Source organism: Oncorhynchus masou, chromosome 31, assembly GCF_036934945.1.
Source record: "Oncorhynchus masou masou isolate Uvic2021 chromosome 31, UVic_Omas_1.1, whole genome shotgun sequence".
NCBI lineage: Eukaryota > Metazoa > Chordata > Actinopteri > Salmoniformes > Salmonidae > Oncorhynchus > Oncorhynchus masou.
In genome coordinates this window covers 46,040,851-46,067,876 of record NC_088242.1, presented here as the reverse complement: position 1 = coordinate 46,067,876, position 27,026 = coordinate 46,040,851, and the positions used below count along the sequence as shown (strand labels likewise).

At 43.1% G+C, this 27,026-nt stretch overlaps 1 protein-coding gene across 1 annotated transcript; it reads right to left on the bottom strand.

Moving 5' to 3' along the window:
* Positions 1-59: 59 nt before the first annotated feature.
* On the bottom strand, positions 60-26,958 carry LOC135524020 (gamma-tubulin complex component 2-like). Its single transcript, XM_064951132.1, has 18 exons — positions 26,906-26,958; positions 26,179-26,339; positions 25,932-26,060; positions 25,636-25,806; positions 25,229-25,388; positions 24,840-25,047; positions 24,467-24,666; positions 22,336-22,525; positions 22,027-22,172; positions 21,678-21,858; positions 21,400-21,580; positions 7,194-7,366; positions 5,445-5,573; positions 5,218-5,338; positions 4,770-4,913; positions 2,885-3,013; positions 2,459-2,622; positions 60-490 (listed from the first exon to the last, which is right to left on the bottom strand). Exons 2-18 carry the CDS (start codon positions 26,326-26,328, stop codon positions 415-417), a joined length of 2,652 nt encoding a protein of 883 aa, XP_064807204.1. The 5' UTR covers positions 26,329-26,339; positions 26,906-26,958; the 3' UTR covers positions 60-414.
* Between the last annotated feature and the right edge of the window lie 68 nt (positions 26,959-27,026).

Genomic DNA, 27,026 nt, shown 5'->3' with positions numbered 1-27,026 from the left:
ATACTGTTTACTGTTACCTAGGAATGTTTGAATTCTGTAAACAAAGATCACAAAGAGAATGCATTTCATATTTTTTTTATTGAACAATAAAACACAAAAACAATTTTCACAAGGTAAAAAACAAGGTACCCATATAGAGGTCCAGGTTTTCTTTAACTTCGTCTGAGAGAAATTCATACAGTTCATGATTATTTATTCCTATGCCCATAAAGGGGAAAACACCATATAGCCGCATAGTCAAATCTATGGTGATAATTTATTGAATAAAACACTAAACAGCTTTATGTTTGACAGCTTCATGTTTGATGTGAAGAGGAATGTCGTCTTTGAAGTTGGTTTTTGATATGGGCATGAGTCGGAGAAATAAATAATTCTAGAGTGAGTGACCATCATGAACACTCACATAAAACAGTGCTATGCAGCAGCCTTCTGACTTCTCTGTATAGCCATCCTCTCAAGGCGCTCTGTGTAGAACCCGTTGAAATCCAACCTATGGAATCAAGTTCAAATCAGTTTTTACTAGGATTGTAACTATAGCTAAGCCTATCCATTTAAGCAACTAACTAGGATCTATAGGCCGGGGGTTCCCAACTCTGGTCCTGGGCCCTTTTTCCCCAAAGCATCTTAAAGGGAAAAAAATCACTTCATATTCATCATCTCCAGCACCATCCCAATATCAACATATGTGAAAAGGTGTTTTTCCAATGGCATCATCCCATTTTTAGACAATTAGTATTCAATGCCTACAAATAATTGGTTAGAATCACACCATGCACACCGATGAGGTCAAGCGTCTTATATCGGCTGAAAGCTTAAATTATTGTTAATATAACTGCACTGTCCAATTTACAGTAGCTATTACTGTGGAAAAATGCCATGCTATTGTTTGAGGAGAGCTCCAAACAACAAAACACTTTTTTCACCGCAATAGGTTTGATAAATTCACCTCGGAAGGTGAAATGTGTAGATACATTCTGAAGACTTGCTCTGATTTATCATCTAAAAGGGTCCCAGAGATAACATGAAGTAACATTTTGTTAGATAAAATCCTTTTTCATATCCTAAAAAGGTCCATATAGCATTCACGATCGATTTTGTATTTCCACTCGTTCCACTTCACTATATCATTAGGGGTGTAGTATATCCTATAGGACACCAAATTTGGTCAGAGAGCGACGCCTTCATGGCACTCCGATGACGCGGGTGGTCTTCACTTGACCGACTCTAACTTTGTCAAATAAGCACCAAATCGGGGTCAAACAAAGCTAGCTAGATAGCCAATGAGAACCCCTGTATGTGTCGCAAAATGTAGCAGCTAACCTTGTGCGAAGTAATGCCTTTTCCTTTTGGACATATTCAGAATTATGAAAGTTATGAAAACTGATTGTTTTGCAAATGTTGAACTTATAATATGGCTACTAATACTGGAAAAGCTAAATCAAAGTCCAAGTATACAGTTTATGATATTTTTGTAGAAAAATGTCATATGAATGAAATGTCTCCTTCACGATTTGCCCAAATGTACCTGGGTGATTTCACACTAAATGTCATGTAGTTCGCTCATACTTCAAGAAACTTTACACATACACTGCTGCTATCTTGTGGACACCATCAGAATTACAACCAGAGTGATGGCTGGTAGTGGGACCTTTCTGTTGAATTTCAAAGATGGTGGTAAAATAAAAATAAAAACAGTTGGTTTCTTCTTTGTATTTTCATCTACCAGATCTAGTGTTATATTCTCCTACAAGCCATTCTTGTGATTATTGTGACTTTGCCATTGTAATTGTTTGTAAGCTTGTGTAGTTTAAAATGAATCTATGATTGTATGCTGTTGATTTGTTTTTGTTTTGTTTGCTGTTCTTTGTATGCCATTTTAATATTTGATAATTAACCAATGATATTAGGCCACACTTGGTCATGATTACAGACACCTGTGTCTTTTGACACTATATAAATGAGTCATCCTGCAGTGTTTGATTATACCCTGATGAAGACAGCTTGTCTGTCGAAACGTTGGACATTCAATTTTTGCATCTGAGCTCCTAGAGTGTGCGGCTCTCTTTTATTTTCAAGTGTAACATGATGTACCAAATCTAGTCAGTGCATTATTATAGGGTAGGCTAAGCATTAGAATAAGCCACCTCAATATTTGCAGCCAGATGGGTGATAATATATCTCTATCTATATATCTCTATATCTCTATCTCTATATCTGTCGTCAGTAGTGTGGAATAATTATAAATGTTAAGGTAAGACGTGAATGGAGAAAGCTGATCCGAGCGCAGCGACGCCTTTCTTTCGATCCCATCAGTATCGACACATGCTCCAATGACGCACTTAGTGAGCGTTCTCTCTGCGGGGTATTTTTGCGAAACTCATGTTACATCTTCGGCCAAAATACGTGTAAGTCTAGATTCCATCGCTATCAGAAACCGGGCGCTGTGCAGTAGACCTACCTGTAGATTATGTTTATCATGCTGTGCTCACAGTCGTTGGTGCTGTAGACGCTGAGCTTGTCCAGCAGGTCCAGGAGCAGTGTACTGAAGTTGCTGTCAAACTTGCTGACGGTGGCTTCGAAGCATGAGTCTGACTGCAGGGCGTCCACGTGCTCCGCTAGAAACTGACAACATGGGAAACCACATAGGTAAGACACTTGCTGGTTGGGGAATAGCATAGCATATCACATCATCAATCATGCTATATTTGATAGATAGCATTTCTATTCTGTCTCAAATACTAATTGACATCATTACAATACTACTGTATTTGGTTGTTGTTCTATATAACATACGCATATAAAACACCGATTTTCATGTTTAACCTTTGAAAACAAGTTGGTTAGTGAGTATCTGCTGTAAATGAGTGAGTATGTGTGTAGTTACCTTGGAGGTGAGTCTCTTCTTCTCTTGCTCCTCGGTGCGTTCGCTCTGGGTGGGAGGACCCTCCATGGTGCCATGCTCCAGAGACAGCCGGTTCAACTCCCGGTCCAGCTTCATGCTCCGGGTGAAGAGCTACACAAGGAAATACAAAGTATTCAAACCCCTTGACTTTTTCCACATTTTGTTACGTTACAGCCTTATTCTAAAATGTATAAAATATTTTTTTCCCCCCTCAATCTACACACAATACCCGATTATGACAAAGCAAAAACAGGTTTTTAAAATTTTTTGCAAATGTATTAACAAAAAAAACTTGAAATATCACATTTACATAAGTATTCATACCCTTCTTCACTCAGTACTTTGTTGAAGCACCTTTGGCAGTGATTACAGTTTACAGATTACAGTTTATCCCATTGTTCTCTGCAGATCCTCTCAAGCTCTGTCAGGTTGGATGGGGAGAGTCACTGCACAGCTATTTTCAGGTCTCTCCAGAGACGTTTGATCGGGTTCAAGTCCGGGCTCTGGCTGGGCCACTCAAGGACATTCAGAGACTTGTCCCAACAGGTGAAGGTTCAACTATTGGAAGGTGAACCTTCGGCCCAGTCTGAGGTCCTGAGTGCTCTGGAGCAGTTTTTCATCAAGCATCTCTTCGCTAGTACTTTGCTTCGTTAATCTTTCCATCAATCTATAATAGTCTACCAGTTCCTGCCGCTGAAAAACATCACCCACAGCATGATGTTGCCACTACCATGCTTCACCGTAGGGATGGTGCCAGGTTTCTTCCAGACGTGACGCTTGACATTCAGGCCAAAGAGTTCAATCTTGGTTACATCAGACAAGAGAATCCGGTTCATCATGGTCCGAGAGTCCTTTAGGTGCCTCTTGGCAACTCCAAGCAGGCTGTCATGTGCCTCTTACTGAGGAGTGGCTTCCGCCTGGCCACTCTACCATAAAGACCTCATTAGTGGAGTGCTGCAGAGATGGTTGTCCTTCTGGAAGGTTCTCCCAACTCCACAGAAGAACTCTGGAGCTTTGTCATAGTGGCCATCGGGTTCTTGGTCACGTCCCTGACCAAGGCCCTTCTCCACCGATTGCTCAGTTTGGCCAGGCGGCCAGCTCTAGGAAGAGTCTTGGTGATTCAAAACTTCTTCCATTTAAGAATGATGGAGTCCACTGTGTTCTTGGGGACCTTCAATGCTTGCAGACATTTTTTGGTACTCTTCCCCAGATCTGTGCCTCGACACAATCCTGTGTCGGAGCCCTATGGACAATTCCTTCAACCTCTTGGCTTGGTTTTTGCTCTGACATGCACTGTCAACTGTGGGACCTTATATAGAAAGGTGTGTGCCTTTTCAAATTCCCAATCAATTGAATTTACCACAGGTGGACTCCAAGTTGTAGATACATCTCAAGGATGATCGACGGAAACAGGATGCACCTGACCTCAATTTCGAATCTCATAGCAAAGGGTCTGAATACTTATGTAAATAAGGTTCTGTTTTTTAATTTTTAAAATAAATTTCCAATAACCTGTTTTCGCTTTGTATTGTGTGTAGATTGATGAGGAAAACAATTAATTTAATCAAAATTAGAATAAGTATGTAACTTAACAAAATGTGGAAAATGTCAAGGGGTCTGAATACTTTCCGAATACACTGTAGACACACATTTAATAAGGATCACCAATGAGAGACACTGTAAAGTCATACACTGAACACTGGGGGGGGGGGGGGGGGATATTAGGCTACATATCATAATACTGCAGTCAGATTATCTAATGTGCATGAGATGCACGTCAATTCAAACATTCAAAAACACTACATGTAAGCTAAAACAAGCTGCCTTGACGTTAACGGTTTTCTAGTTGCGTTCCACATCCACGCACCTGCATGCAGTTGGTGAACATGACACACACGGACATGAGCTTGGAAAAGATCTTAAGCAGCTCTGGGTTGGTCAGCATGCAGTCCTTCAGGCAGTTGTCCAGGAAGCTGGTGTGATGACACAGCACGTCGTCTATGTTGGAGGCCTGGGGAAAACAAGATGGCCTATATTAAGATATTCCTGATCAATGCAGGGCTTGGGACTGTTACGACAGTGTGCACTAAGCCACAGCATGCAGTTATTAGGAGCAATGAAAATAAATGTAATTGGGACTGGAAAACACAACAATCTTGGGTCAAAGCAAAGTAAGGCCTCACGGCTGACATTTGTAATGGATGCCACTACTACAACATGCACAGAACAATTACGTTAGACACAACTATAGGCTAACACATAATAGCACTGAATGCTATCAAGGTGAAAAGCAGCCTTGGTTACAATCCACTCACAGATTTCAAGTTCTTCTCCATGATATGCCAGGTGGGCTCCATGACTTCAAACATCATGTAGTACTGGATGTTCTGTACAAAGTTCAGCATGCGCTGTCTCAAGGCAAACGCTTTTGCAAACCTACAGGGAGGAGGAAACCAGATAGCTCATATCAGAACTTGATATTAGGAAGCTGGCACTAGAGAAACAAACAAGGAAGTTAACTGAAGGAGTTTTGTCAACTCACCATTTGGCCCTGTGCAAGGCGTGCTGTTTGGCTGTTTTGTTGCTGATCCACACGTTGCACAACAGCCTCTCGACATGTTTGCAGTAAAAAATATGCCGGAACAGCATTTGGTATCTCGTCAGCGCTTTCCTGAAAAATACAAAAATATATACACTGCTCAAAAAAATAAAGGGAACACTAAAATAACACATCCTAGATCTGAATGAATGAAATAGTCTTATCAAATACTTTTTTCTTTACATAGTTGAATGTGCTGATGCTCCTGATGAGGTGGCTGATGGTCTCCTGAGGGATCTCCTCCCAGACCTGGACTAAAGCATCCACCAACTCCTGGACAGTCTGTGGTGCAACACAGACGGATGGTGGATGGAGCGAGACATGATGTCCCAGATGTGCTCAATTGGATTCAGGTCTGGGGAATGGGCGGGCCAGTCCATAGCATCAATGCCTTCCTCTTGCAGGAACTGCTGACACACTCCAGCCACATGAGGTCTTGCATTAGGAGGAACCCAGGGCCAACCGCACCAGCATATGGTCTCACAGGGGTCTGAGGATCTCATCTCGGTACCTAATGGCAGTCAGGCTACCTCTGGCGAGCACATGGAGGGCTGTGCGGCCCCCCCAAAGAAATACCACCCCACAACATGACTGACCCACCGCCAAACCGGAGGATGTTGCAGGCAGCAGAGCGTTCTCCACGGCGTCTCCAGACTCTGTCACGTCTGTCACGTGCTCAGTGTGAACCTGCGTTCATCTGTGAAGAGCACAGGGCGCCAGTGGCGAATTTGCCAATCTTGGTGTTCTCTGGCAAATGCCAAACGTCCTGCACGGTGTTGGGCTGTAAGCACAACCACCACCTGTGGACGTCGGGCCCTCATACCACCCTCATGGAGTCTGTTTCTGACTGTTTGAGCAGACACATGCACATTTGTGGCCTGCTGGAGGTCATTTTGCAGGGCTCTGGCAGTGCTCCTCCTGCTCCTCCTTGCACAAAGGCAGAGGTAGAGGTCCTGCTGCTGGGTTGTTGCCCTCCTACGGCCTCCTCCACGTCTCCTGATGTACTGCCCTGTCTCCTGGTAGCGCCTCCATGCTCTGGACACTACGCTGACAGACACAGCAAGCCTTCTTGCCACAGCTCGCATTGATGTGCCATCCTGGATGAGCTGCACTACCTGAGCCACTTGTGTGGGTTGTAGACTCCGTCTCATGCTACCACTAGAGTGAAAGCACTGCCAGCATTCAAAAGTGACAAAAACAGCAGCCAGGAAGCATAGGAACTGAGAAGTGGTCTGTGGTCACCACCTGCAGAACCACTCCTTTAATTGGGGGTGTCTAGCTAATTGCCTATAATTTCCACCAGTTGTCTATTCCATTTGCACAACAGCATGTGAAATTTATTGTCAATCAGTGTTGCTTCCTAAGTGGACAGTTTGATTTCACAGAAGTGTGATTGACTTGGAGTTACATTGTGTTGTTTAAGTGTTCCCTTTATTTTTTCGAACAGTGTATATACAAATTCAGAACACATGATTATAGTATTGGCATTTGGCATGACCTGGTTTTGGGTCCCCGAGGGGGGTTTCTCAATAGATTGAGAAGCTATACACTAGGGTATAAAACTTTATAAAACTTTTTTTTATCCCATTTTCAAGGTCGCCTTTTTCACCTTCTTTTAACCAGGTCATACTGAGGTCCGAAGACCTCTTACCCAAGGAGACCTGGCCTTGGATATAGCCCCAGTGTACCTACCTGTTGATAATGAGCGACAGCGGCCACTTGACGATGTAGTCGAAGGAGAAGGCCTCCAGGCCGCTGAGGGCCACCTCGGTGGGATCGGCATTGATGATGGCCTTCTCCTGCTTGGTCTCAATGGCCAGCACCCGCAGCAGCTGGGTGATCACGTCATGAGGCATAAGGTCAATCTGGGAAACAGGAACAGAGGGTGGATGGATGAGTTCAGTGTGAAGCCTCTCCCAAAACAGTCATATAGTCTTTTTTACATTTACATTTATATGTATAGCCTATAGACATTTGCGATTCTGCCCTTCAGCAATTTTCTATTACTGTGCTAAGTCCAGTAGTCCAGGTGCAACAAAACTATGGCCTGTAGGACCTGTCTGGTCGACTGAGACGTCAAGAAAGCAGAGCAACGCCTTATCACAGATAGACCTCTTCCCATTTTAGCAACCATTGTGTCTGTATGTTTTCACCATGACCGCTTGCTATCTCGGGTTTCACCCAGCAGTTTAGTCTCCTCAATTTGGCTCAATCCCCACATTATTCAATAATAGATCTAGATGTTGGTTTAGGGTTGAACAAGTGATTTGTCCCAAAAACGATGTCTTTCATTTTTTATATTTAGCACCAGCCTAGTTACCCATTCTAAAACTGACTGGAGCTCAATGTAAATGGGTACATTTATTTATTTTAGTGTAATAGCCAACATATATACTTTTGAGTCGTCAGCGTACATAGACTGACACACAGGCTTTATTCAAGGTCTGTGGAAGGTCATTAGTAAAATGAAAAACAATAATGGCCAAAGCCAGCTGCCCAGCTGTACACCAATCCAACTCTCAATCCATAAGTGAAAGGATACAAATCCATAACACCTATGTTTATTCAGCAACAGGTTATGATAAATGATCTCAAAAGCTGAACTGAAGTCTAACAGCTCCCACAATCTTCTATCAATTACTTTCAACAAATAATTTGTGTCAGTCCCGAGCATGTTGAGTGCCCTTCCTTATAAGCATGCTGAAAGTTTGTCATTGGTTTGTTTTCTGTAAAATAATTTTGTATCTGTTCAAACACAATTATTTCCAAAAGTTTGCCAAGTGCCGGTAACAGGCTGTTTGAACCGGTGCTCTGATATTCTTGAGCAGCGGAATGACCTTTGCCTCCCTCCAGGCCTGAGGGCACACACCTACTTCTAAGCTTTACAGTGACGATGTGGCAAACAGGAGTCGCAATGTATTCCGCTACCAACCTCAGCAATTTACCATCCAGGTTGTTGGTACCAGTTGGCTTGTCCTTATTTATAGATGGCAAAAAATGTTTCATCTCTTCCACTCTCAATTTGTGGAACTCATAAACTACAGTGCTTGTCTTTCATTATTTGGTCCGTTATGTATAAATATGAAAGCTCAGCGTTTGATTTTTGCATGTCATGCCTAAGATTGCAAATCTTGTCAACAAAAACGTTATTAAAGTGGTTGGCAATATTATAGGGTTTTGTTATGAACAAGCCATGTGCCTCAATGAAGGCGCCTGCCTGATGGATGGAGCAGAGTTGGCTATTATTATGCCTAGAATTTAACTCAATGTACAGATTTTTTTTGCAAATGTCTGAAAATAAACAAATAAATGAAATATCACATTTCTTATTTAAAAAAAACATGCATTATTGATTAAGGGCGTGTAAGTAAGCATTTCACGGTATATGTATTCGGCGCATGTGAGTTTGGACACACCTACTCATTGAAAGGTTTTTCTTTATTTTTACAATGTAGAATAATAGTGAACACATTAAAATTATGAAATAACACATATGGAATCATGTCGTAACCAAAAAAAGTTAAACAAATCAAAATATATTTTATATTCTTCAAAGTAGCCACACTTTCGCCTTGACAGCTTTGCACATTCTCTCAACCAACCTCATGAGGAATGCTTTTCCAACAGTCTTGAAGGAGTTCCCACATATGCTGTACACTTGTTGGCTTCTTTTCCTTCACTCTGTGGTCCAACTCTTCCCAATCCATCTCAATTGGGTTGAGGTCGGGTGACTGTGGAGGCCAGGTCATCTGATGCAGCACTCCTGCACTGTCCTTTGTGGTCAAATAGCCCTTGTTGAAAAACAAAATGTCCCACTAAGCGCAAACCAGATGGGATGGTGTATGATGCTGAATGCTGTGGTAGCCATGCTGGTTAAGTGTGCCTGGCATTCTAAATAAATTTCAGACAGTTCAGACAGTGCAAAGAGCCTCCACACCATCACACCTCTTCCTCCATGCTTCACAGTGGGAACCACAAATGCAAGATCATCTGTTCACCTACTCTGCATCTCACAAAGACATGGCGGTTGGAACCAAAAATCTCACAGTTGGACTCATCAGACCAAAGGACAGATTTACACTGGTAATGTCCTTTGCTCGCATTTCTTGGCCCAAGCATGTCTCTTCTTCTTATCGGTGCCCTTTAGTAGTGGTTTCTTTGCAGCAATTTGAGCATGAAGGCCTGATTCACACAGTCTCCTCTGAACAGTTGATGACCGTGAAGCATTTATTTGGTCTGCAATCTGAGGTGCAGTTAACTCGACTGAAGCTATCCTCTGCAGCAGAGGTAACTCTAGGTCTTTCTTTCCTGTGGCAGTCCTCATGAGAGCCAGTTTCATCATAGCACTTGAAGGTTTTTTGCGACCTTCATGCCTTAAAGTAATGATGGACTGTTGTTTCTCTTTGCTAATTTGAGCTGTTCTTGCCATAAAATGGACTAGAGGCATCACTACAGAAACCATGGTTCGAATCCAGGCTGTATCACAACCGGCCGTGATTGGGAGTCCCATAGAGCGGCGCACAATTGGCCCAGCGTTGTCCGGGTTTGGCCGGTGTAGGCCGTCATTGTAAATAAGAATGTTCTTAACCGACTTGCCTAGTTGAATAAAGGTTAATGGAAACACTTTTTTTGTCACAACTGAACGCATTTAGAAGGAAAGAAATTCCACAAATTCACTTTTAACCAGGCACACCTGTTAATTGAAATGCATTCCAGGACTACCTCATGAAGCTGGTTGAAAGAATGCCAAGAATGTACAAAACTGTCATCAAGACAAAGGGTGGCTACTTTGAAGAAACTGAAATATATAAACTTAAACCTTTTTTGGTTACTACATGATTCCATATGTGTTATTTCATAAAGAAAGGAGGACCAAGGCACTCTTCATATAATTAATTAAAATGCCTTTATTTGAATGTTCAATAGAAACCAAGTTTTTTGTTTTTTATCTGACGCGTTTTGGCTGCATGGCCTTCGTCAGTGGGTACAAAGAAATAATACAATGTCCGCTTTTGAACAGCTTTTTCAATTAGCCCTAATTAGAAGAGGGAGTGGTTACAAAATTGATTGGACACACATAGTAAGCAATACTATACACATTAAAAAGTGAAATACTGTAGCTATGTTATCATAAATATACAACTCCAAACTAGAAGTATCAGAACACTTAGAATATTGTAGCTATGTTATCATAAATATACAACTGCAAGCTAGAAGTATCAGAACACTTAGAAAGGTAGTTCTAGATGGAGCACGTGATGCCGCGGAGCTGAGCAGACATTGACAAACCGAACTCTTCAAAGTTATTCTATTTTTACCTAAATAACAACGTTGAAACAATATTCTAACATCGGCTGATAAATTGTCAAGTACTTACCTTCCCAAAGAGCCATGGACCTCCGACCGAGAGGCAAGAAGGACGACCAAAACGTTGTTGATTCCCAAGATAACGATAACGCTACAGCTAGCAAGATTAGCATTAGCCCTCATAACTCAGACGACAGTTCCAGACTGTTGCTCTCAGCAGCCTCTTGCGAGCCTGCCGGCATGCTCTCTACTCTCCTCTGGGAAATTCAGGATGGTAACAGAGGTCTTTCTATGAAAATTGATAAGAAATCGGCTGAACTCCATTCTTCCATTTACGACCTGAAATCCTCCATGAATGATCTCCTTTTGAGAATGACTGAGGCAGAGTTGCGCATTAGCACAGTTGAAGATACCATCGCTAGACATGACCAGGTCTTGATACAACTGCAAAAGGACAATGCCAACCTCAAAAACAAGGTAGATCAGATGGAGAACCAGAGTAGACGTAGTAATATCCGTGTGGTGGGATTGAAAGAGGACAGCGAGGACCGTGATCCGGTCCGTTTCTTCACTCAATGGATCCCGGAGGTCCTAGGCATAATCCACTTCACCAAACCGCTGGAAATTGAACGTGCCCACAGAACATCAGCGCCGAAACCCCGGACAGATGAGCCCCCACGAGCCGTCCTGATCAGGTTCCACCGTTTCCAAGACAGAGAGAAGATACTGCAACTCGCAAGAGCCAAAGGGGACATCATCATCGATGGAAAGAGGGTCAGCCTTTTCCCAGATATGAGCGCGGATCTCGCCAGACGTTGCAAGCAGTTCAGACCTGCCGCCAAAGCACTGAAGGAGAAGAACATCACCGGCTACCCCATCCACCCTGCGCGGATGAAAGTTCAGTACAAAGGCCGAAGCCATCTCTTCAACACCGGGAGAAGTGCACACTTTTCTCAAAGAACTGAGCAACGTCTGAGCCAGGACGGTCTCTCTGGGGGATAAAATGCAGTTCGCTTGTTTTCTCTTACTGAACTGCTGGTATCTCCCGGTCACTATAATTGATTAGTACATTTTCAACTAACCGTATCTTTCCAGGGTGAGTTCTATTACATTTACATGAGAGTTTATTTTGGTTTAGTCCATATCCACTGGGCGAAGCAATAAGTGGGTTTAGGCCCACTGCTTTCCCCCTCATTTATGTTAATCTTTCGAAAAGAGACTCAAGCAGCCCTTACCGTGGGCAGTAAATGTTCAGCCATAAATAATCTATTCACAACGTTTGTTTTCAACTTAGAGCTCGCAGGTTTTAGTTTACGCCAAGGTTTAGCAAGTAAGAGCAAGATGGAAAGCGAGCAGCAACGTATCTCTACAAGTGTATTCATGTTTGATTGTTGGGATTGTTGTTTTAGTCTGACAATCGTGGTGGGTGGGATTTTTTTTTCTCCTGTGTTTATTGTTTCCTTCCTAAAGAGACACATGGGTCACTTTTGTGCTCAAACCAAAGTTGAAACATTTCCTAATTATCTGCATATGATAGATTTCTATTCAATTACATATTTGAAACCCAACCTATGCTTAATCCACTAAAATATGTCACATTCAGCGTAAAAGGTCTTAACAGCCCGATTTTAAAAGAGTCTATACATACCTTAAGAAATTAAAGACTGACATTGTGTTTTTACAAGAAACACATCTTACAGCCAGTGAACACAAGAAATTGAAAAGGGAATGGGTAGGACAAGTTTTTGCATCCTCTTTTAACTCCAAAGCAAGAGGAACTGCAATTTTGATAAGTAGACAATACCAACACCATCTCTGATCCCTCTGGCAGGTTTGTTTTGGTGCAGGGGTATATGCTTTCAGAGTCTTGGACCCTGTTGAATATTTATGCTCCTAACTTCGATGACCATATGTTTATTCAGAATGTCTTCCTTCAGGTCGCTCAAGCACCACCAGGATGGCTACTGGTTGGAGGAGATTTTAATTTTTGCTTCGATACAGTTCTTGATAGGTCTTCTGATAAACCCTCACTTCTTACCAAAGCCGGCAAGCTCACCATGTCATTCATGAAAGATCTCAATTTACTAGACATCTGGAGACAGTTGCACCCACAGGATAGGGACTACTCTTTTTATTCACACCCACACAAGACACACACACGCATAGATAACTTTTTACATTTGACACAACTGTTTCATCGAGTGTTAGATGTCGAGTATCAGATTGCTTAGTGACCATTCTCCTCTGGTATTATCAATCTCCATTCCTACCAAGGTAAATGGAGCATATAGATGGAGACTAAATTCTACACTCCTAAAGCAACCTGCATTTTGTGCATTCATCAAAGAGCAGATCAATATTTTTACTTTGACAAACAAACCCTCTGCTCCTGACAGGCCTTCAATGTGTCCCAAAGAATGAAGCTATCTGAGGGGACAGATTATTTCCTATACTAAAGGGCTGAAGTGAAAACACGGTGCGGAACTGAGTGCCCTTGAGTCTGAAATCTCCGAGCTAGAGAAAACCTACCAAAGAGGCCCGACTAAAGATCTATACAGGCTTTTGGTAAATAAACTTAAATATAACATTCTGAACACATATCAAGCTGAGAGGGCCATCACTAAATCAAAACAGCGTTATTACGAGCTTGGAGAGAAAGCTCACAAAGTATTGGCATGGCAACTGAAACAGAGGAAAATAAAAGGACAATTAATGTCATAGAAACTCTTACTAATGAGATATCTTTCGACCCTTCTGAAATTAATAATACTTTTAAGAAATACTATGAAGACCTCTACACTTCCCAATCAAGCGACGATCTATCAGAGATCGACTCCTTTCTCTCCTCTCTCAACCTCCCATGCCTGTCAGGGGAAGACAGCGAGCGCCTGAGTGAACACTTCTCAGTTCCTGAATTGTTGGAGGCCATTAAATACCTTACCTTACCTTCTAATAAATCTCCTGGGGAGGATGGCTTCCCTCCAGCGTTCTATAAAGAATTTAGGGTGCTGTTGGTCCCCTACCTTATGGAGGTACGTAAAAAAAGCCAGAGAAGACAACTGCTTTCCAGAGTCCTTCTCTCAAACAGTGATTACCGTAATCCACAAGAAAGGGAAAAACCCGCTAAATTGCGCCTCCTATAGACCAATCTCTCTCCTTAACACAGATTGTAAACTGGTCACCAAGATGCTATCTAAGAGACTGGAGTCATGTCTTCCCCTGTTGGTCAACCCAGATCAGACTCCAATAATCTCAGAAGGTTCTTTAATATAATTCACCTTGCTAACAAAAACAAAATACCTAGTCTGGCAGTCTCCCTCGACGCTGAAAAGGCCTTTGATAGGGTTGAATGGCCATACCTCTTTCGCGTCTTGGAAAAGTTCGGCTTAGGTACCGTGTTTGTAAATTTGATAATCACTCTACAAATCTCCTAAAGCTAGGATTGCTACCAATGGGATTACTTCCTCCTCTTTCCCTCTTTATAGGGGGAACAGACAAGGTTGCCCAATTAGCCCCCACCTCTTTGCCCTCGCCATCGAACCGTTGGCTGAGGCTATTAGGACGTGCCCTGACATACATGGCTTTGAGGTGGGCCCCCATACCCATAAATTATCACTCTTTGCAGACAACCTTATCTTATTTCTAACAAACCCAGAACACTCCCTCTCTCACTTGCAGATCCTACTACAGTGTTATAGTTCTTTCTCTGGATATAAGGTCAATTTTGATAAAAGCGAAATCTTACCGTTGTCTGTCTTTGACCATCATACCATCAAGCACAAGTTTCCTTTTAGATGGTCGCCTATGGGCTTCACATATTTGGGCATAATGGTGGATGGTAATCTGAACAACCTCTATAAACTCAACCTGGCCAGTTTGTTGCAAAAGGTGGAGGTTGACCTTTGGAAATGGATGGACTTACCTCTCACTCTACTGGGTAGAATCAATGTAATTCAAATTAATGTCCTGCCCAGATTTCTATATCTGTTTCAATCTCTCCCTATCCCTGTTCCCACAGCATTTTTTTCCTCTCTTGACAAGCTGACCAGACGGTTTATCTGCCACGGCAAAACCCCTAGGGTTGGCCTGGATAAACTGACCCTTGATTACAGTCAAGGGGGCTTAAATCTCCCCAATTTTAGAATGTACTACTGGGCTGCACAGTCTAGGTTTCTGGCTCAGAGGTTTGACAATTGGTCCCTCTCCCTCATGGTTGAACATTGAAAAGCTTGAGGTAAATGATGACACTGGGCAGAATTATTTTACAAATGGGACAGAAAATCTATAAAAACCATCACAGACAACCCTTTAATCATACATTCTGTCCTGGCATGGTGCAAACTGCATGAGCTGTTCGGACGAGAGGGATTCCTTTCCCCTAAAACCCTTTATGGAACAATAGATTGATCTCTATGTTTTTCCAGAATAGTAACTTTAGACCATGGTCTGATAAGGGGATCACTCTTCTGGAACATTGTTACGAGGAGGGAGTTCTTATGTCTTTTGAACAGCTGAAACAGAAATACCACTTGCCTAACAGGGACTTCTTTAGCTACCTACAACTACGAAACTTTATTAGGGTGACTCTCAAGGGACAATGGAACACACCTAAGATGTCACCTATTGAACAACTCTGCCACGCAGACCAACCACTGTTCAAGACCATTTCCCGTGTATACGATGCTCTTATGTCAGGACTAACACTGCCTGGGCTAGATAAACCCCGACTTACATTTACATTTGACATTTAAGTCATTTAGCAGACGCTCTTATCCAGAGCGACTTACAAATTGGTGAATTCACCTTCTGACATCCAGTGGAACAGCCACTTTACAATAGTGCATCTAAATCATTAAGGGGGGGGGTGAGAAGGATTACTTATCCTATCCTAGGTATTCCTTGAAGAGGTGGGGTTTCAGGTGTCTCCGGAAGGTGGTGATTGACTCCGCTGTCCTGGCGTCGTGAGGGAGTTTGTTCCACCATTGGGGGGCCAGAGCAGCGAACAGTTTTGACTGGGCTGAGCGGGAACTGTACTTCCTCAATGGTAGGGAGGCGAGCAGGCCAGAGGTGGATGAACGCAGTGCCCTTGCTTGGGTGTAGGGCCTGATCAGAGCCTGGAGGTACTGCGGTGCCGTTCCCCTCACAGCTCCGTAGGCAAGCACCATGGTCTTGTAGCGGATGCGAGCTTCAACTGGAAGCCAGTGGAGAGAGCGGAGGAGCGGGGTGACGTGAGAGAACTTGGGAAGGTTGAACACCAGACGGGCTGCGGCGTTCTGGATGAGTTGTAGGGGTTTAATGGCACAGGCAGGGAGCCCAGCCAACAGCGAGTTGCAGTAATCCAGACGGGAGATGACAAGTGCCTGGATTAGGACCTGCGCCGCTTCCTGTGTGAGGCAGGGTCGTACTCTGCGGATGTTGTAGAGCATGAACCTACAGGAACGGGCCACCGCCATGATGTTGGTTGAGAACGACAGGGTGTTGTCCAGGATCACGCCAAGGTTCTTAGCGCTCTGGGAGGAGGACACAATGGAGTTGTCAACCGTGATGGTGAGATCATGGAACGGGCAGTCCTTCCCTGGGAGGAAGAGCAGCTCCGTCTTGCCGAGGTTCAGCTTGAGGTGGTGATCCGTCATCCACACTGATATGTCTGCCAGACATGCAGAGATGCGATTCGCCACCTGGTCATCAGAAGGGGGAAAGGAGAAGATTAATTGTGTGTCGTCTGCATAGCAATGATAGGAGAGACCATGTGAGGTTATGACAGAGCCAAGTGACTTGGTGTATAGCGAGAATAGGAGAGGGCCTAGAACAGAGCCCTGGGGGACACCAGTGGTGAGAGCGCGTGGCGAGGAGACAGATTCTCGCCACACCACCTGGTAGGAGCGACCTGTCAGGTAGGACGCAATCCAAGCGTGGGCCGCGCCGGAGATGCCCAACTCGGAGAGGGTGGAGAGGAGGATCTGATGGTTCACAGTATCGAAGGCAGCCGATAGGTCTAGAAGGATGAGAGCAGAGGAGAGAGAGTTAGCTTTAGCAGTGCGGAGCGCCTCCGTGATACAGAGAAGAGCAGTCTCAGTTGAATGACTAGTCTTGAAACCTGACTGATTTGGATCAAGAAGGTCATTCTGAGAGAGATAGCGGGAGAGCTGGCCAAGGACGGCACGTTCAAGAGTTTTGGAGAGAAAAGAAAGAAGGGATACTGGTCTGTAGTTGTTGACATCGGAGGGATCGAGTGTAGGTTTTTTCAGAAGGGGTGCAACTCTCGCTCTCTTGAAGACGGAAGGGACGTAGCCAGCGGTCAGGGATGAGTTGATGAGCGAGGTGAGGTAAGGGAGAAGGTCTCCGGAAATGGTCTGGAGAAGAGAGGAGGGGATAGGGTCAAGCGGGCAGGTTGTTGGGCGGCCGGCCGTCACAAGAAGTGAGATTTCATCTGGAGAGAGAGGGAGAAAGATGTCAGAGCACAGGGTAGGGCAGTGTGAGCAGAACCAGCGGTGTCGTTTGACTTAGCAAACGAGGATCGGATGTCCACGACCTTCTTTTCAAAATGGTTGACGAAGTCATCTGCAGAGAGGGAGGAGGGGGGAGGGGGAGGATTCAGGAGGGAGGAGAAGGTGGCAAAGAGCTTCCTAGGGTTAGAGGCAGATGCTTGGAATTTAGAGTGGTAGAAAGTGGCTTTAGCAGCAGAGACAGAGGAGGAAAATGTAGAGAGGAGGGAGTGAAAGGATGCCAGGTCCGCAGGGAGGCAAGTTTTCCTCCATTTCCGCTCGGCTGCCCGGAGCTCTGTTCTGTGAGCTCGCAATGAGTCATCGAGCCACGGAGCGGGAGGGGAGGACCGAGCCGGCCTGGAGGATAGGGGACATAGAGAGTCAAAGGATGCAGAAAGGGAAGAGAGGAGGGTTGAGGAGGCAGAATCAGGAGATAGGTTGGAGAAGGTATGAGCAGAGGGAAGAGATGATAGGATGGAAGAGGAGAGAGTAGCGGGGGAGAGAGAGCGAAGGTTGGGACGGAGCGATACCATCAGAGTAGGGGCAGTGTGGGAAGTGTTGGATGAGAGCGAGAGGGAAAAGGATACAAGGTAGTGGGGAAAAAGATCTGGGTATTGATCTTGATGAGGATCTATGGAGTGACCTATGCAGGGATGGTGTTACATCCACATTGAACTCCAGATACAGACTGATCCAGTTTAATTTCCTCCATCAGCTCTATATCACCTCATCTAGACTGCACAAGTTCAACCCAGATATCTCCTCCCCATGTTTTAGATGTGGCTCAGATGAAGGAACATTCCACTTGGCAGTGTTCAAAACTACACGGTTTCTGGCAGGGGGTATGCGATACCATATCCTCAATTCACGGGGTTGCATTCCCTTTAGACCCGGAGTTCTGTCTACTGGGTAACTTTACTTGCACCAATCTTAGGCAAAGCCATACTATAAAGCTAACAGAAATATTGCTAGCGATTGCCAATAAATGTATTGCCTTGAAATGGAAATTGGATTCCTCCCTGCCAGTTGCAATGTGGCTATCGGAAGTTATTAGTTGTATCCCTTTGGAGAAAATCACTTACTGCTTGAGGAATAAGTTAAAGACATTTTACAGAATTTGGCAACCTTTTATTGACTATATGGAGAATCTCCCCCCACATCTCATTGATTGAATCTCTATATAATCCTCACATAATGTTTCACACGTAATGTATAATATGTAGCCTACGGCAGGTGATCCAATGTCTCGTTATTTTTTTCTTATTGTATGTTTGTATATATAATTATTATTATTTTATTTTTTTGTTACGCCTGTCTGTTACTGTCACTTTGTCCTATCGTTGTCTAATATCTTTTCACGTTTGTTTTGAATGTTCTTAATTGGAAAATGCAAAAATAAAATATTTAAAAAAATGTAGTTCTAACCTTAAATATGACTGGGAGAAGTGTCAAGAATAAGAAAGAAATATATTCCATAGTACATTAGAACACAGCAAACATGAACAACAACAGTCTAAACATAGCTGAGGGCAATTGAGCAAAATGTCCACGAGATGACAGCAAATGGACCTATCACGACCCCCTACAGGAAGGGTGAGAAATCCATATCTTCATTTAAACCAGGGTACTTAGTGGCCTGTAGTTTGTAAATACATATCTTCATTTAAACCAGGGTATTTAGTGGCCTGTAGTTTGTAAATCCATATCTTCATTTAAACCAGGGTACTGAGTGGCCTGTAGTTTGTAAATCCCAAAACTTTCCATTTGTTTTAACTCTTTAAGACAGTCCCCTTTTCTAATACAGGCCGGAATATGATCAATACCCATAGCTTGTTGGGAGGCAGGATTGCCATGGTGTAAGGACCTGCTTCAGAGTGCTCAAGACCTCAGACTGGGGTGAAGGTTTACCTTCCAACAGGACAACGACCCTAAGCACACAGCCAAGACAACGCAGGAGTGGCTTCAGGACAAGTCTCTGAATGTCCTTGAGTGGCCCAGCCAGAGCCAGGACTTGAACCCGATCTAATATCTCTGGAGAGATCTGAAAATAGCTGTGCAGCGATGCTCCCCATCCAACCTGACAGAGCTAGAGAGGACCTGCAGAGAATAATGGGAGAAACTCCCCAAATACAGGTGTGCCAAGCTTGTAGCGTCGTGCCAAGAAGACTCAAGGCTGTAATCACTGCCAAAGATGCTTCAACAAAGTACTGAGTAAAGGGTATGAATGTTTATACAAATGTGATACGTTTTTTGTTTTAATACATTTGCAAAAATGTCTAAAACCTGTTTTGGCTTTGTCATTATTGGGTATTGTGTGTAGATTGAGGGAAAAACTATTTTTTCTATTTTAGAATAAGTCTGTAACGTAACAAAATGTGGGAAAAGTCAAGAAGTCTGAATACTTTCCGAATGCACTGTATTAATGGGGATTTGGCAGTTCTAACAGTTTCTTGATGGGCACATGCCTATTAGAAACCGGAAGAAGCCGTTTCATAAATGCTTCATATGTGGCATCAGGTTGTTCCTCATCACATATATCAGACCAACAAATATTTTTCACATCTTCGACATAGGAATCATCATTACACAATTTTAGGTCCAGTCTTTGGAACTCTGGTTTTATAGATATGGCTATTATATTATGATCACTGCATCTGATGGGTACTGCTCTAGAGCAGATTTCTGCAGCATTAGTAAAGATCTCATCAATACACGTAGATGATTCAGTTCTTATTCTGTTTGTAAATATCCTGGTAGGTTGACTGATAACATGAACCGGATTGCTGGCATTGGTTACAGATTGAAGCTTCTTTTTGAGTTGACAGCTTGATGACAACCAGTGAATATTTAGGTCACCCCAAAAAATAGACCTGTTGATATCACATACATTATTGAGCATTTCAAACATCTAGTCCAAATACAGACTTTTAGCACTCGGTGGTCTATAGCAACTTCCTACCAGAATAGGAGGCAGATGAACCTGTAGCCATATTACTTCTCCATCATCTGACAGAGGCTGAGAGAGGAGCACAACAGGAGTATGACTCGACATACATAGCAACACCTCCCCCATTTGCATTTTTCTCTTTTCTATATATTCTAGAACCATGTATAGCTACTACTGCATTAAAGGAATTATCCAAGTGTGTTTTAGAGATGGCCAGAATATAAATGTTTTCTGATGTTAGTAAGTTGTCAATTTCATGAACCTTGTTCCTCAGAATACATGTTAACATGGGCTATTTTTAGTACTTTTCAAATCAAATTTGAATTGTCACATGGGCCAAATCCAACAGGTACAACCTTACCATGAAATGCTTACTTACAAGCCCTTAAAAAAACAACTCTGCATTATTGGTTAAGTAAGAAAATATTTGCTAAAAACATAAAAACAATTATACTTTTTTTTCTTTTAACTATAAGGACTATATACAGGGCGTACTGGTACCGACTCAATATGTGGGGGTAGAGGTTAGTTGAGGTAATTGAGGTAATATGTACATGTAGGTAGGTTGCTTGCTTGTTTTTAGTGCTACTCTGAGAGGCAGATGCGAGGTAGAGATGTCAGTGACATTCACATTTGAGCCAATTATACTGAGTGGGCTGCCCATTGTGGGCTTCTTCCTAAGGTAGACGATTTCAGTGCAAAGAATAGAAATCAATTCTATGGGCATGTGATTATTGCTGACAATACAATCTGAGTTAACAGTTAAAGGAACATACATTAGGTTACTTACATTGACTGCACTTATATTTCTCTGGGATATACTGTGATACGATTTCCATGTCCTGCTTATTATGACAGGGAGGACTGGAGCGCTACCAAACCCAGACCGTCACTCTCAAACTTTCTTCAAGTACTGTAAGCTATATGCTCAGACAATGAGAACTTTCTTCAAGTACTTATTTTGGGAAGGTTACATGAGCCTATTCATTCATCATAATGCATGCATGAAATAATATTTCAAAACATAATGTGTACAGTATGTATTTTAGGTCATGAACTGGAATGAATAAGGAATTAGGCTCCTCTCCTTAATAACCACTAGATAGTGCTGTTGTAATCAAAATAGCATAAATTACAGACTGGTACTCAGGATATTTACCTTCAGGTCATCTTTGAATGGGTCTGTGTTAGCAGTACTCATCCTCAGAGCCAGCTCTAGCAAGGCCTCCAGTCTGGGAGGGACAATGTCATCAACTGGCTTTTTGAGCTCCTCTTCCGTCAGGTCCATGAAATGGACAAAGAAATCTCCCTTTTCCATCAAGAAGTAGTGCTTGATTGACCTAGGAAGAATACATATCTTAGCATATAACAGAACATACCAAATTCGAAAAACCCATCAGACTTTATTGACCTATTTATAGTTTTGTTGTTGTTTACCTAAGGCGTGCGACCAGCTCCTTCTCCTCCATCAGGAAGTCTAGGAGGACCTTACTGGCGTAGTAGTAGGATTTTTCTATCTGCTCCACGTAGGCTCTTTCCTTGAGAGTGTAAAGGACCTCTTTAGCATCCGGACAAGTCACGTCCCGGCCACACTCTCTCACCACATTGAGATATTTACCTATAGAAGAGGACGAGAAGAAAAACCAACTCAAACAACTCAGAAAATGATCAAGAACTTGATACTATTAGTTTTTCACAGGAACACAGTGAATTGCACTGGGCATTGTCAGGATGCACTAAAAAGTGATCGGAACAAATCTGATCCAAATAGTATGATGCGTCTTACCTGTACTCAAAATTTTGTCTGCCATTTTCTGAAGAAAGGATGGAATTCTGTGCTGTACGATTGTGTACCGCTGATCCCAATACTTGTCGTTGTAGTCCTCCTGGATCTTCTCTTTCTGTAGCTCGTGCTCTTCAACCATGAATTCACTATGAAGACAAAATAAATCACCAAAGATGTGCTGAACTAACTCATTGTCTGAAATCTAAATTGTGTCTGGTGTCATGTCCAAGCCAGTGACCCAGTAGAAAAGTACTGATGTGATTCAATGTAAGAATTGTGGTAAATGAGTTGAGCGACAAAATACTATACCTGTAAGGGTCCTTGATGATGCCTCTATAGATCCATTTCTCCAGTATCTCAAAGTAAGGGACACTAGCTGCTTTCGTGAGGTAGAGGCATAGTTCCTGGGCCTGACTGTCTCCAGTGTAGTTGAAGGTACGATCGTGAAGGAGGCTCAACGTCGACCCACCCATGCAGTCTCCTTTGTCCACTGAGGAGGCTTTGAAAACAGAACATGACACCCACTGATTAAATAGACATCAATAACCTTTGGAGACATTTTTTTAATACTATGAGTACTTTTTACTTTGGGCAGTCTGCAACAACATACCTTAATGACCATACCACACACACAACCATCACCAAATCATCATAGACCATAAAACAAGACCGGCATAACACCACTGACAGGTCAGTCTAAGCATAATACAATTGAATGTCCAAAAGTGCGCCCAAAAAGCAAAGCAAATATATCTACCAACCACATTATATTGTATGATCGAATATATGATGCATATGGAACATACAGTGGGGCAAAAAAGTATTTAGTCAGCCACCAATGGTGCAAGTTCTCCCACTTAAAAAGATGAGAGAGGCCTGTAATTTTCATCACAGGTACACTTCAACTATGACAGACAAAATGAGAAAAACTCCAGAAAATCACATTGTAGGATTTTTAATGAATTTATTTGCAAATTATGGTGGAAAATAAGTATTTGGTCACCTACAAACAAGCAAGATTTCTGGCTCTCAAAGACCTGTAACTTCTTCTTCAAGAGGCTTCTCTGTCCTCTACTCGTTACCTGTATTAATGGCACCTGTTTGAACTTGTTATCAGTATAAAAGACACCTGTCCACAACCTCAAACAGTCACACTTCAAACTCCACTATGGCCAAGACCAAAGAGCTGTCAAAGGACACCAGAAACAAAATTGTAGACCTGCACCAGGCTGGGAAGACTGAATCTGCAATAGGTAAGCAGCTTGGTTTGAAGAAATCAACTGTGGGAACAATTATTAGAAAATGGAAGACATACAAGACCACTGATAATCTCCCTCGATCTGGGGCTCCACGCAAGATCTCACCCCGTGGGGTCAAAATGATCACAAGAACGGTGAGCAAAAATCCCAGAACCACACGGGGGGACCTAGTGAATGACCTGCAGAGAGCTGGGACCAAAGTAACAAAGCATACCATCAGTAACAAACTACGCCGCCAGGGACTCAAATCCTGCAGTGCCAGACGTGTCCCCCTGCTTAAGCCAGTACATGTCCAGGCCCGTCTGAAGTATGCTAGAGAGCATTTGGATGATCCAGAAGAAGATTGGGAGAATGTCATATGGTCAGATGAAACCAAAATATAACTTTTTGGTAAAAACTTAACTCGTCGTGTTTGGAGGACAAAGAATGCTGAGTTGCATCCAAAGAACACCATACCTACTGTGAAGCATGGGGGTGGAAACATCATGCTTTGGGGCTGTTTTTCTGCAAAGGGACCAGGACGACTGATCCGTGTAAAGGAAAGAATGAATGGGCCCATGTATCGTGAGATTGTGAGTGAAAACCTCCTTCCATCAGCAAGGGCATTGAAGATGAAACGTGGCTGGGTCTTTCAGCATGATAATGAACCCAAACACACCGCCCGGGCAACAAAGGAGTGGCTTTGTAAGAAGCATTTAAAGGTCCTGGAGTGGCCTTGCCAGTCTCCAGATCTCAACCCCATAGAAAATCTTTGGAGGGAGTTGAAAGTCCGTGTTGCCCAGCAACAGCCCCAAAACATCATTGCTCTAGAGGAGATCTGCATGGAGGAATGGGCCAAAATACCAGCAACAGTGTGTGAAAACCTTGTGAAGACTTACAGAAAACGTTTGACCTCTGTCATTGCCAACAAAGGGCATATAACAAAGTAATGCGATAAACTTTTGTTATTGACCAAATACTTATTTTCCACCATAATTTGCAAATAAATAAATTAAAAATCCTACAATGTGATTTTCTGGATTTTTTTTTCATTTTGTCTGTCATAGTTGAAGTGTACCTATGATGAAAATTATAGGCCTCTCATCTTTTTAAGTGGGAGAACTTGCACAATTGGTGGCTGACGAAATACTTTTTGCCCCACTGTATATAGATGTTTTATTGTCAGATCATGAAGACTTTACCAATGGAGGCTAGGATCTCCATGGTCCTCATGGTGGGCTGGATGTAGAACCAGAGCTTCTGCAGGGAGAGCATGCCCTGCCTGTGGAGGTGCTCCAGCTGGGTCACCAGGATCAGATACTCCTTCATCAGGGTCCTTATGGCTGCCGTCAGGGCGTGGTTCACCTGGCCGTACTCAAAAGACGACTTCTCCTCAGTGAAGCTGCCAGACATAACATAGCCAAAATGTTATGCCAGAAAATCCAAATGATTTGACAACACAATGCACATTTTCCTTTGATTCATCTCCAGATGGTATAAGGATCTACATTTGAGTCTCGCAAATGAGAAAAAACAAGGTTAAGCAGCTATATTCCCCTTTTAAAGTTCACTCACCGTGTTATAGTAGAGTAGTATGAGGCGACTGGTAGTACCCTATTGACCAGCTCCTTGATGGACATGTCAAGGGTTGGGTCAACGATGAAGGAGCGATTCTGCCTCCCGAGGACAGGCTGGGCCGTGATGTCTCTGCCGTCCACACCGACCAGCACAAAGAGCAAATCATCAACCAACGCCTGCTCCTGGGCTGGTAGGGGCATTGTACCTGATCATAAAATACCAAAGAGATGATTTGCTCATCCTCATAACCACTAAACATACCAGGTACATTTTCACAGATTTTGTTATTACATGAAAATGAGCGGCCACTCAGTCAGTGAAACTATGCAGGAATTTCATGAAGTCAATCAAAATGTCTCAAAGTGAGATATGAGGAGCATTCATACCAATGGCCACTGCTGGGTCTCCTGCTGCTGTGGCACCGATGATGAAGTCCCCAATCAGAGCAGGACGGTCATACACCCAATTGGGAAACACCGGGTTGGGCTGAGTGGGGTTCTTTTTGTTGTGTCTGTCCCTCAGCATCTTTCGTGTGACTTCAGCAGACTGCAAACATGGGGGGGGAAAGTAGTAGAACGTTGAGATGCATTCAACTCTAACCTTTTCAAAACAAATTGGTCCGGCTCACTTGAGGTAGTCACATGCGGGCCAGGACTTTCTCCTGAATACATGACCTGACCTAGTAATAGTAAAAATATGTAATAGACTATAATAGGGCATCAGGCCTTGCCAGGTCAGGAAGAAAATATCCTGGCCCTAATAAAAATTAACCTTAAATGACACAAGTACACACCTGGGGCACATTGGAGCTGGCAGTGACATTCCCCAGCTTCTTGCGCAGCTCTTCAAGTTCCTGCATTGACATCTTAGTGCTGGTTGGAGGGATAGCAAAGGTTGTACTTGTTGTCGCATTAGCAGACGCTTCAGACCTTTCTTTGGCATTCTGTTGCAGACATTGGAGCATCTGGAGAAGATCAACGCACAACACAATGTTATTGGAACATAACATAATACTGTACTGTACTTGACATTTGAACAATGCAGTTGTCAGCATCTGAACAACATTAGATGTAAAATGTAAGTGATTACCTCTTTATCCTCACTAAGCTTTGATAGGAGGTAGACCATTGGGTCCAGGTTGCGGACATTTTTTGACTTGAGCTCATCATATTTCCTTAGGAAGTCCTCTGGCGTCTTTGAATACTCTGCTATTTTGACCTGTGAATGAAAGTTGAATCAACGTTGAAAGTTTAATGAAAGTTTAATCATCTGTAGGAAACGCATAGGAAGATCATCAACCTATGAAACATTTGCCAATAACTTCCCCATCAATCACCTTTGCACTGTGTGCAGACACTGTTGTGGTGATGTAAGGTGTCCTGTTCTTCTGCAGTAGATCAATAAACACTTCTGCCCCATCACCTCCTCGCACATGAAGCAGACTGAGCAGCTCATTGACATCATGGTGTATGCGAAACTCACTCATGGCTCAAGCAGCTGAAATTAGAAAGGTGGTGAGAGTCAATAATCAAACCTCTGTCAAAACTCTAAAAACCAATCAGTTGAATAATGTCATACTGGCAGTTCATAGTTGAAGCATGCAAATGTGTAAATTAATGTGGTAAATTGCAATCTACCACCACAGTCCTGATGTTGCAACTTCTCTGGCTGCATAGGGAGATTCTAGCGGGTGCCCTAGTACAGTGCGGTTCCCAACCAGTGGTACTAGGAACCCTGGGGGTACTTGCCCTATCCACAGGGGGCACTTGAGAAGACTCTGGGCAAATTGTGCGCTGCCCTATGCGACTCCTGATCACGGCCGGTTGTGATACAGCCCGGGATCGAACCAGTGTCTGTAGTGACGCCTCTAACACTGGATTGCATTATCCTTATACCGCTACGCCACTCGGGAGCTAGCTAGTTACGTTAAATTTAAAGTAGGGTCTGAAAATATAGTTTTTAACTATCTAGCTCCCTGGTTAGCTAATGAACGGAATCTTAGAAATGGCAGCATGATTAACAGCATGCAACATGGATCGCTAGCTAGCTGTGTAGCACATTACCTGAAGCCTCTGTTGACTACAAGCAGTTACCGCCACGCCAACTACCTGCAAGTGGCAACCAACGTGTACGCGGTATAAGAATTTTCATAATAAAGGTTTAGATATAAAATGCTTTAATTAA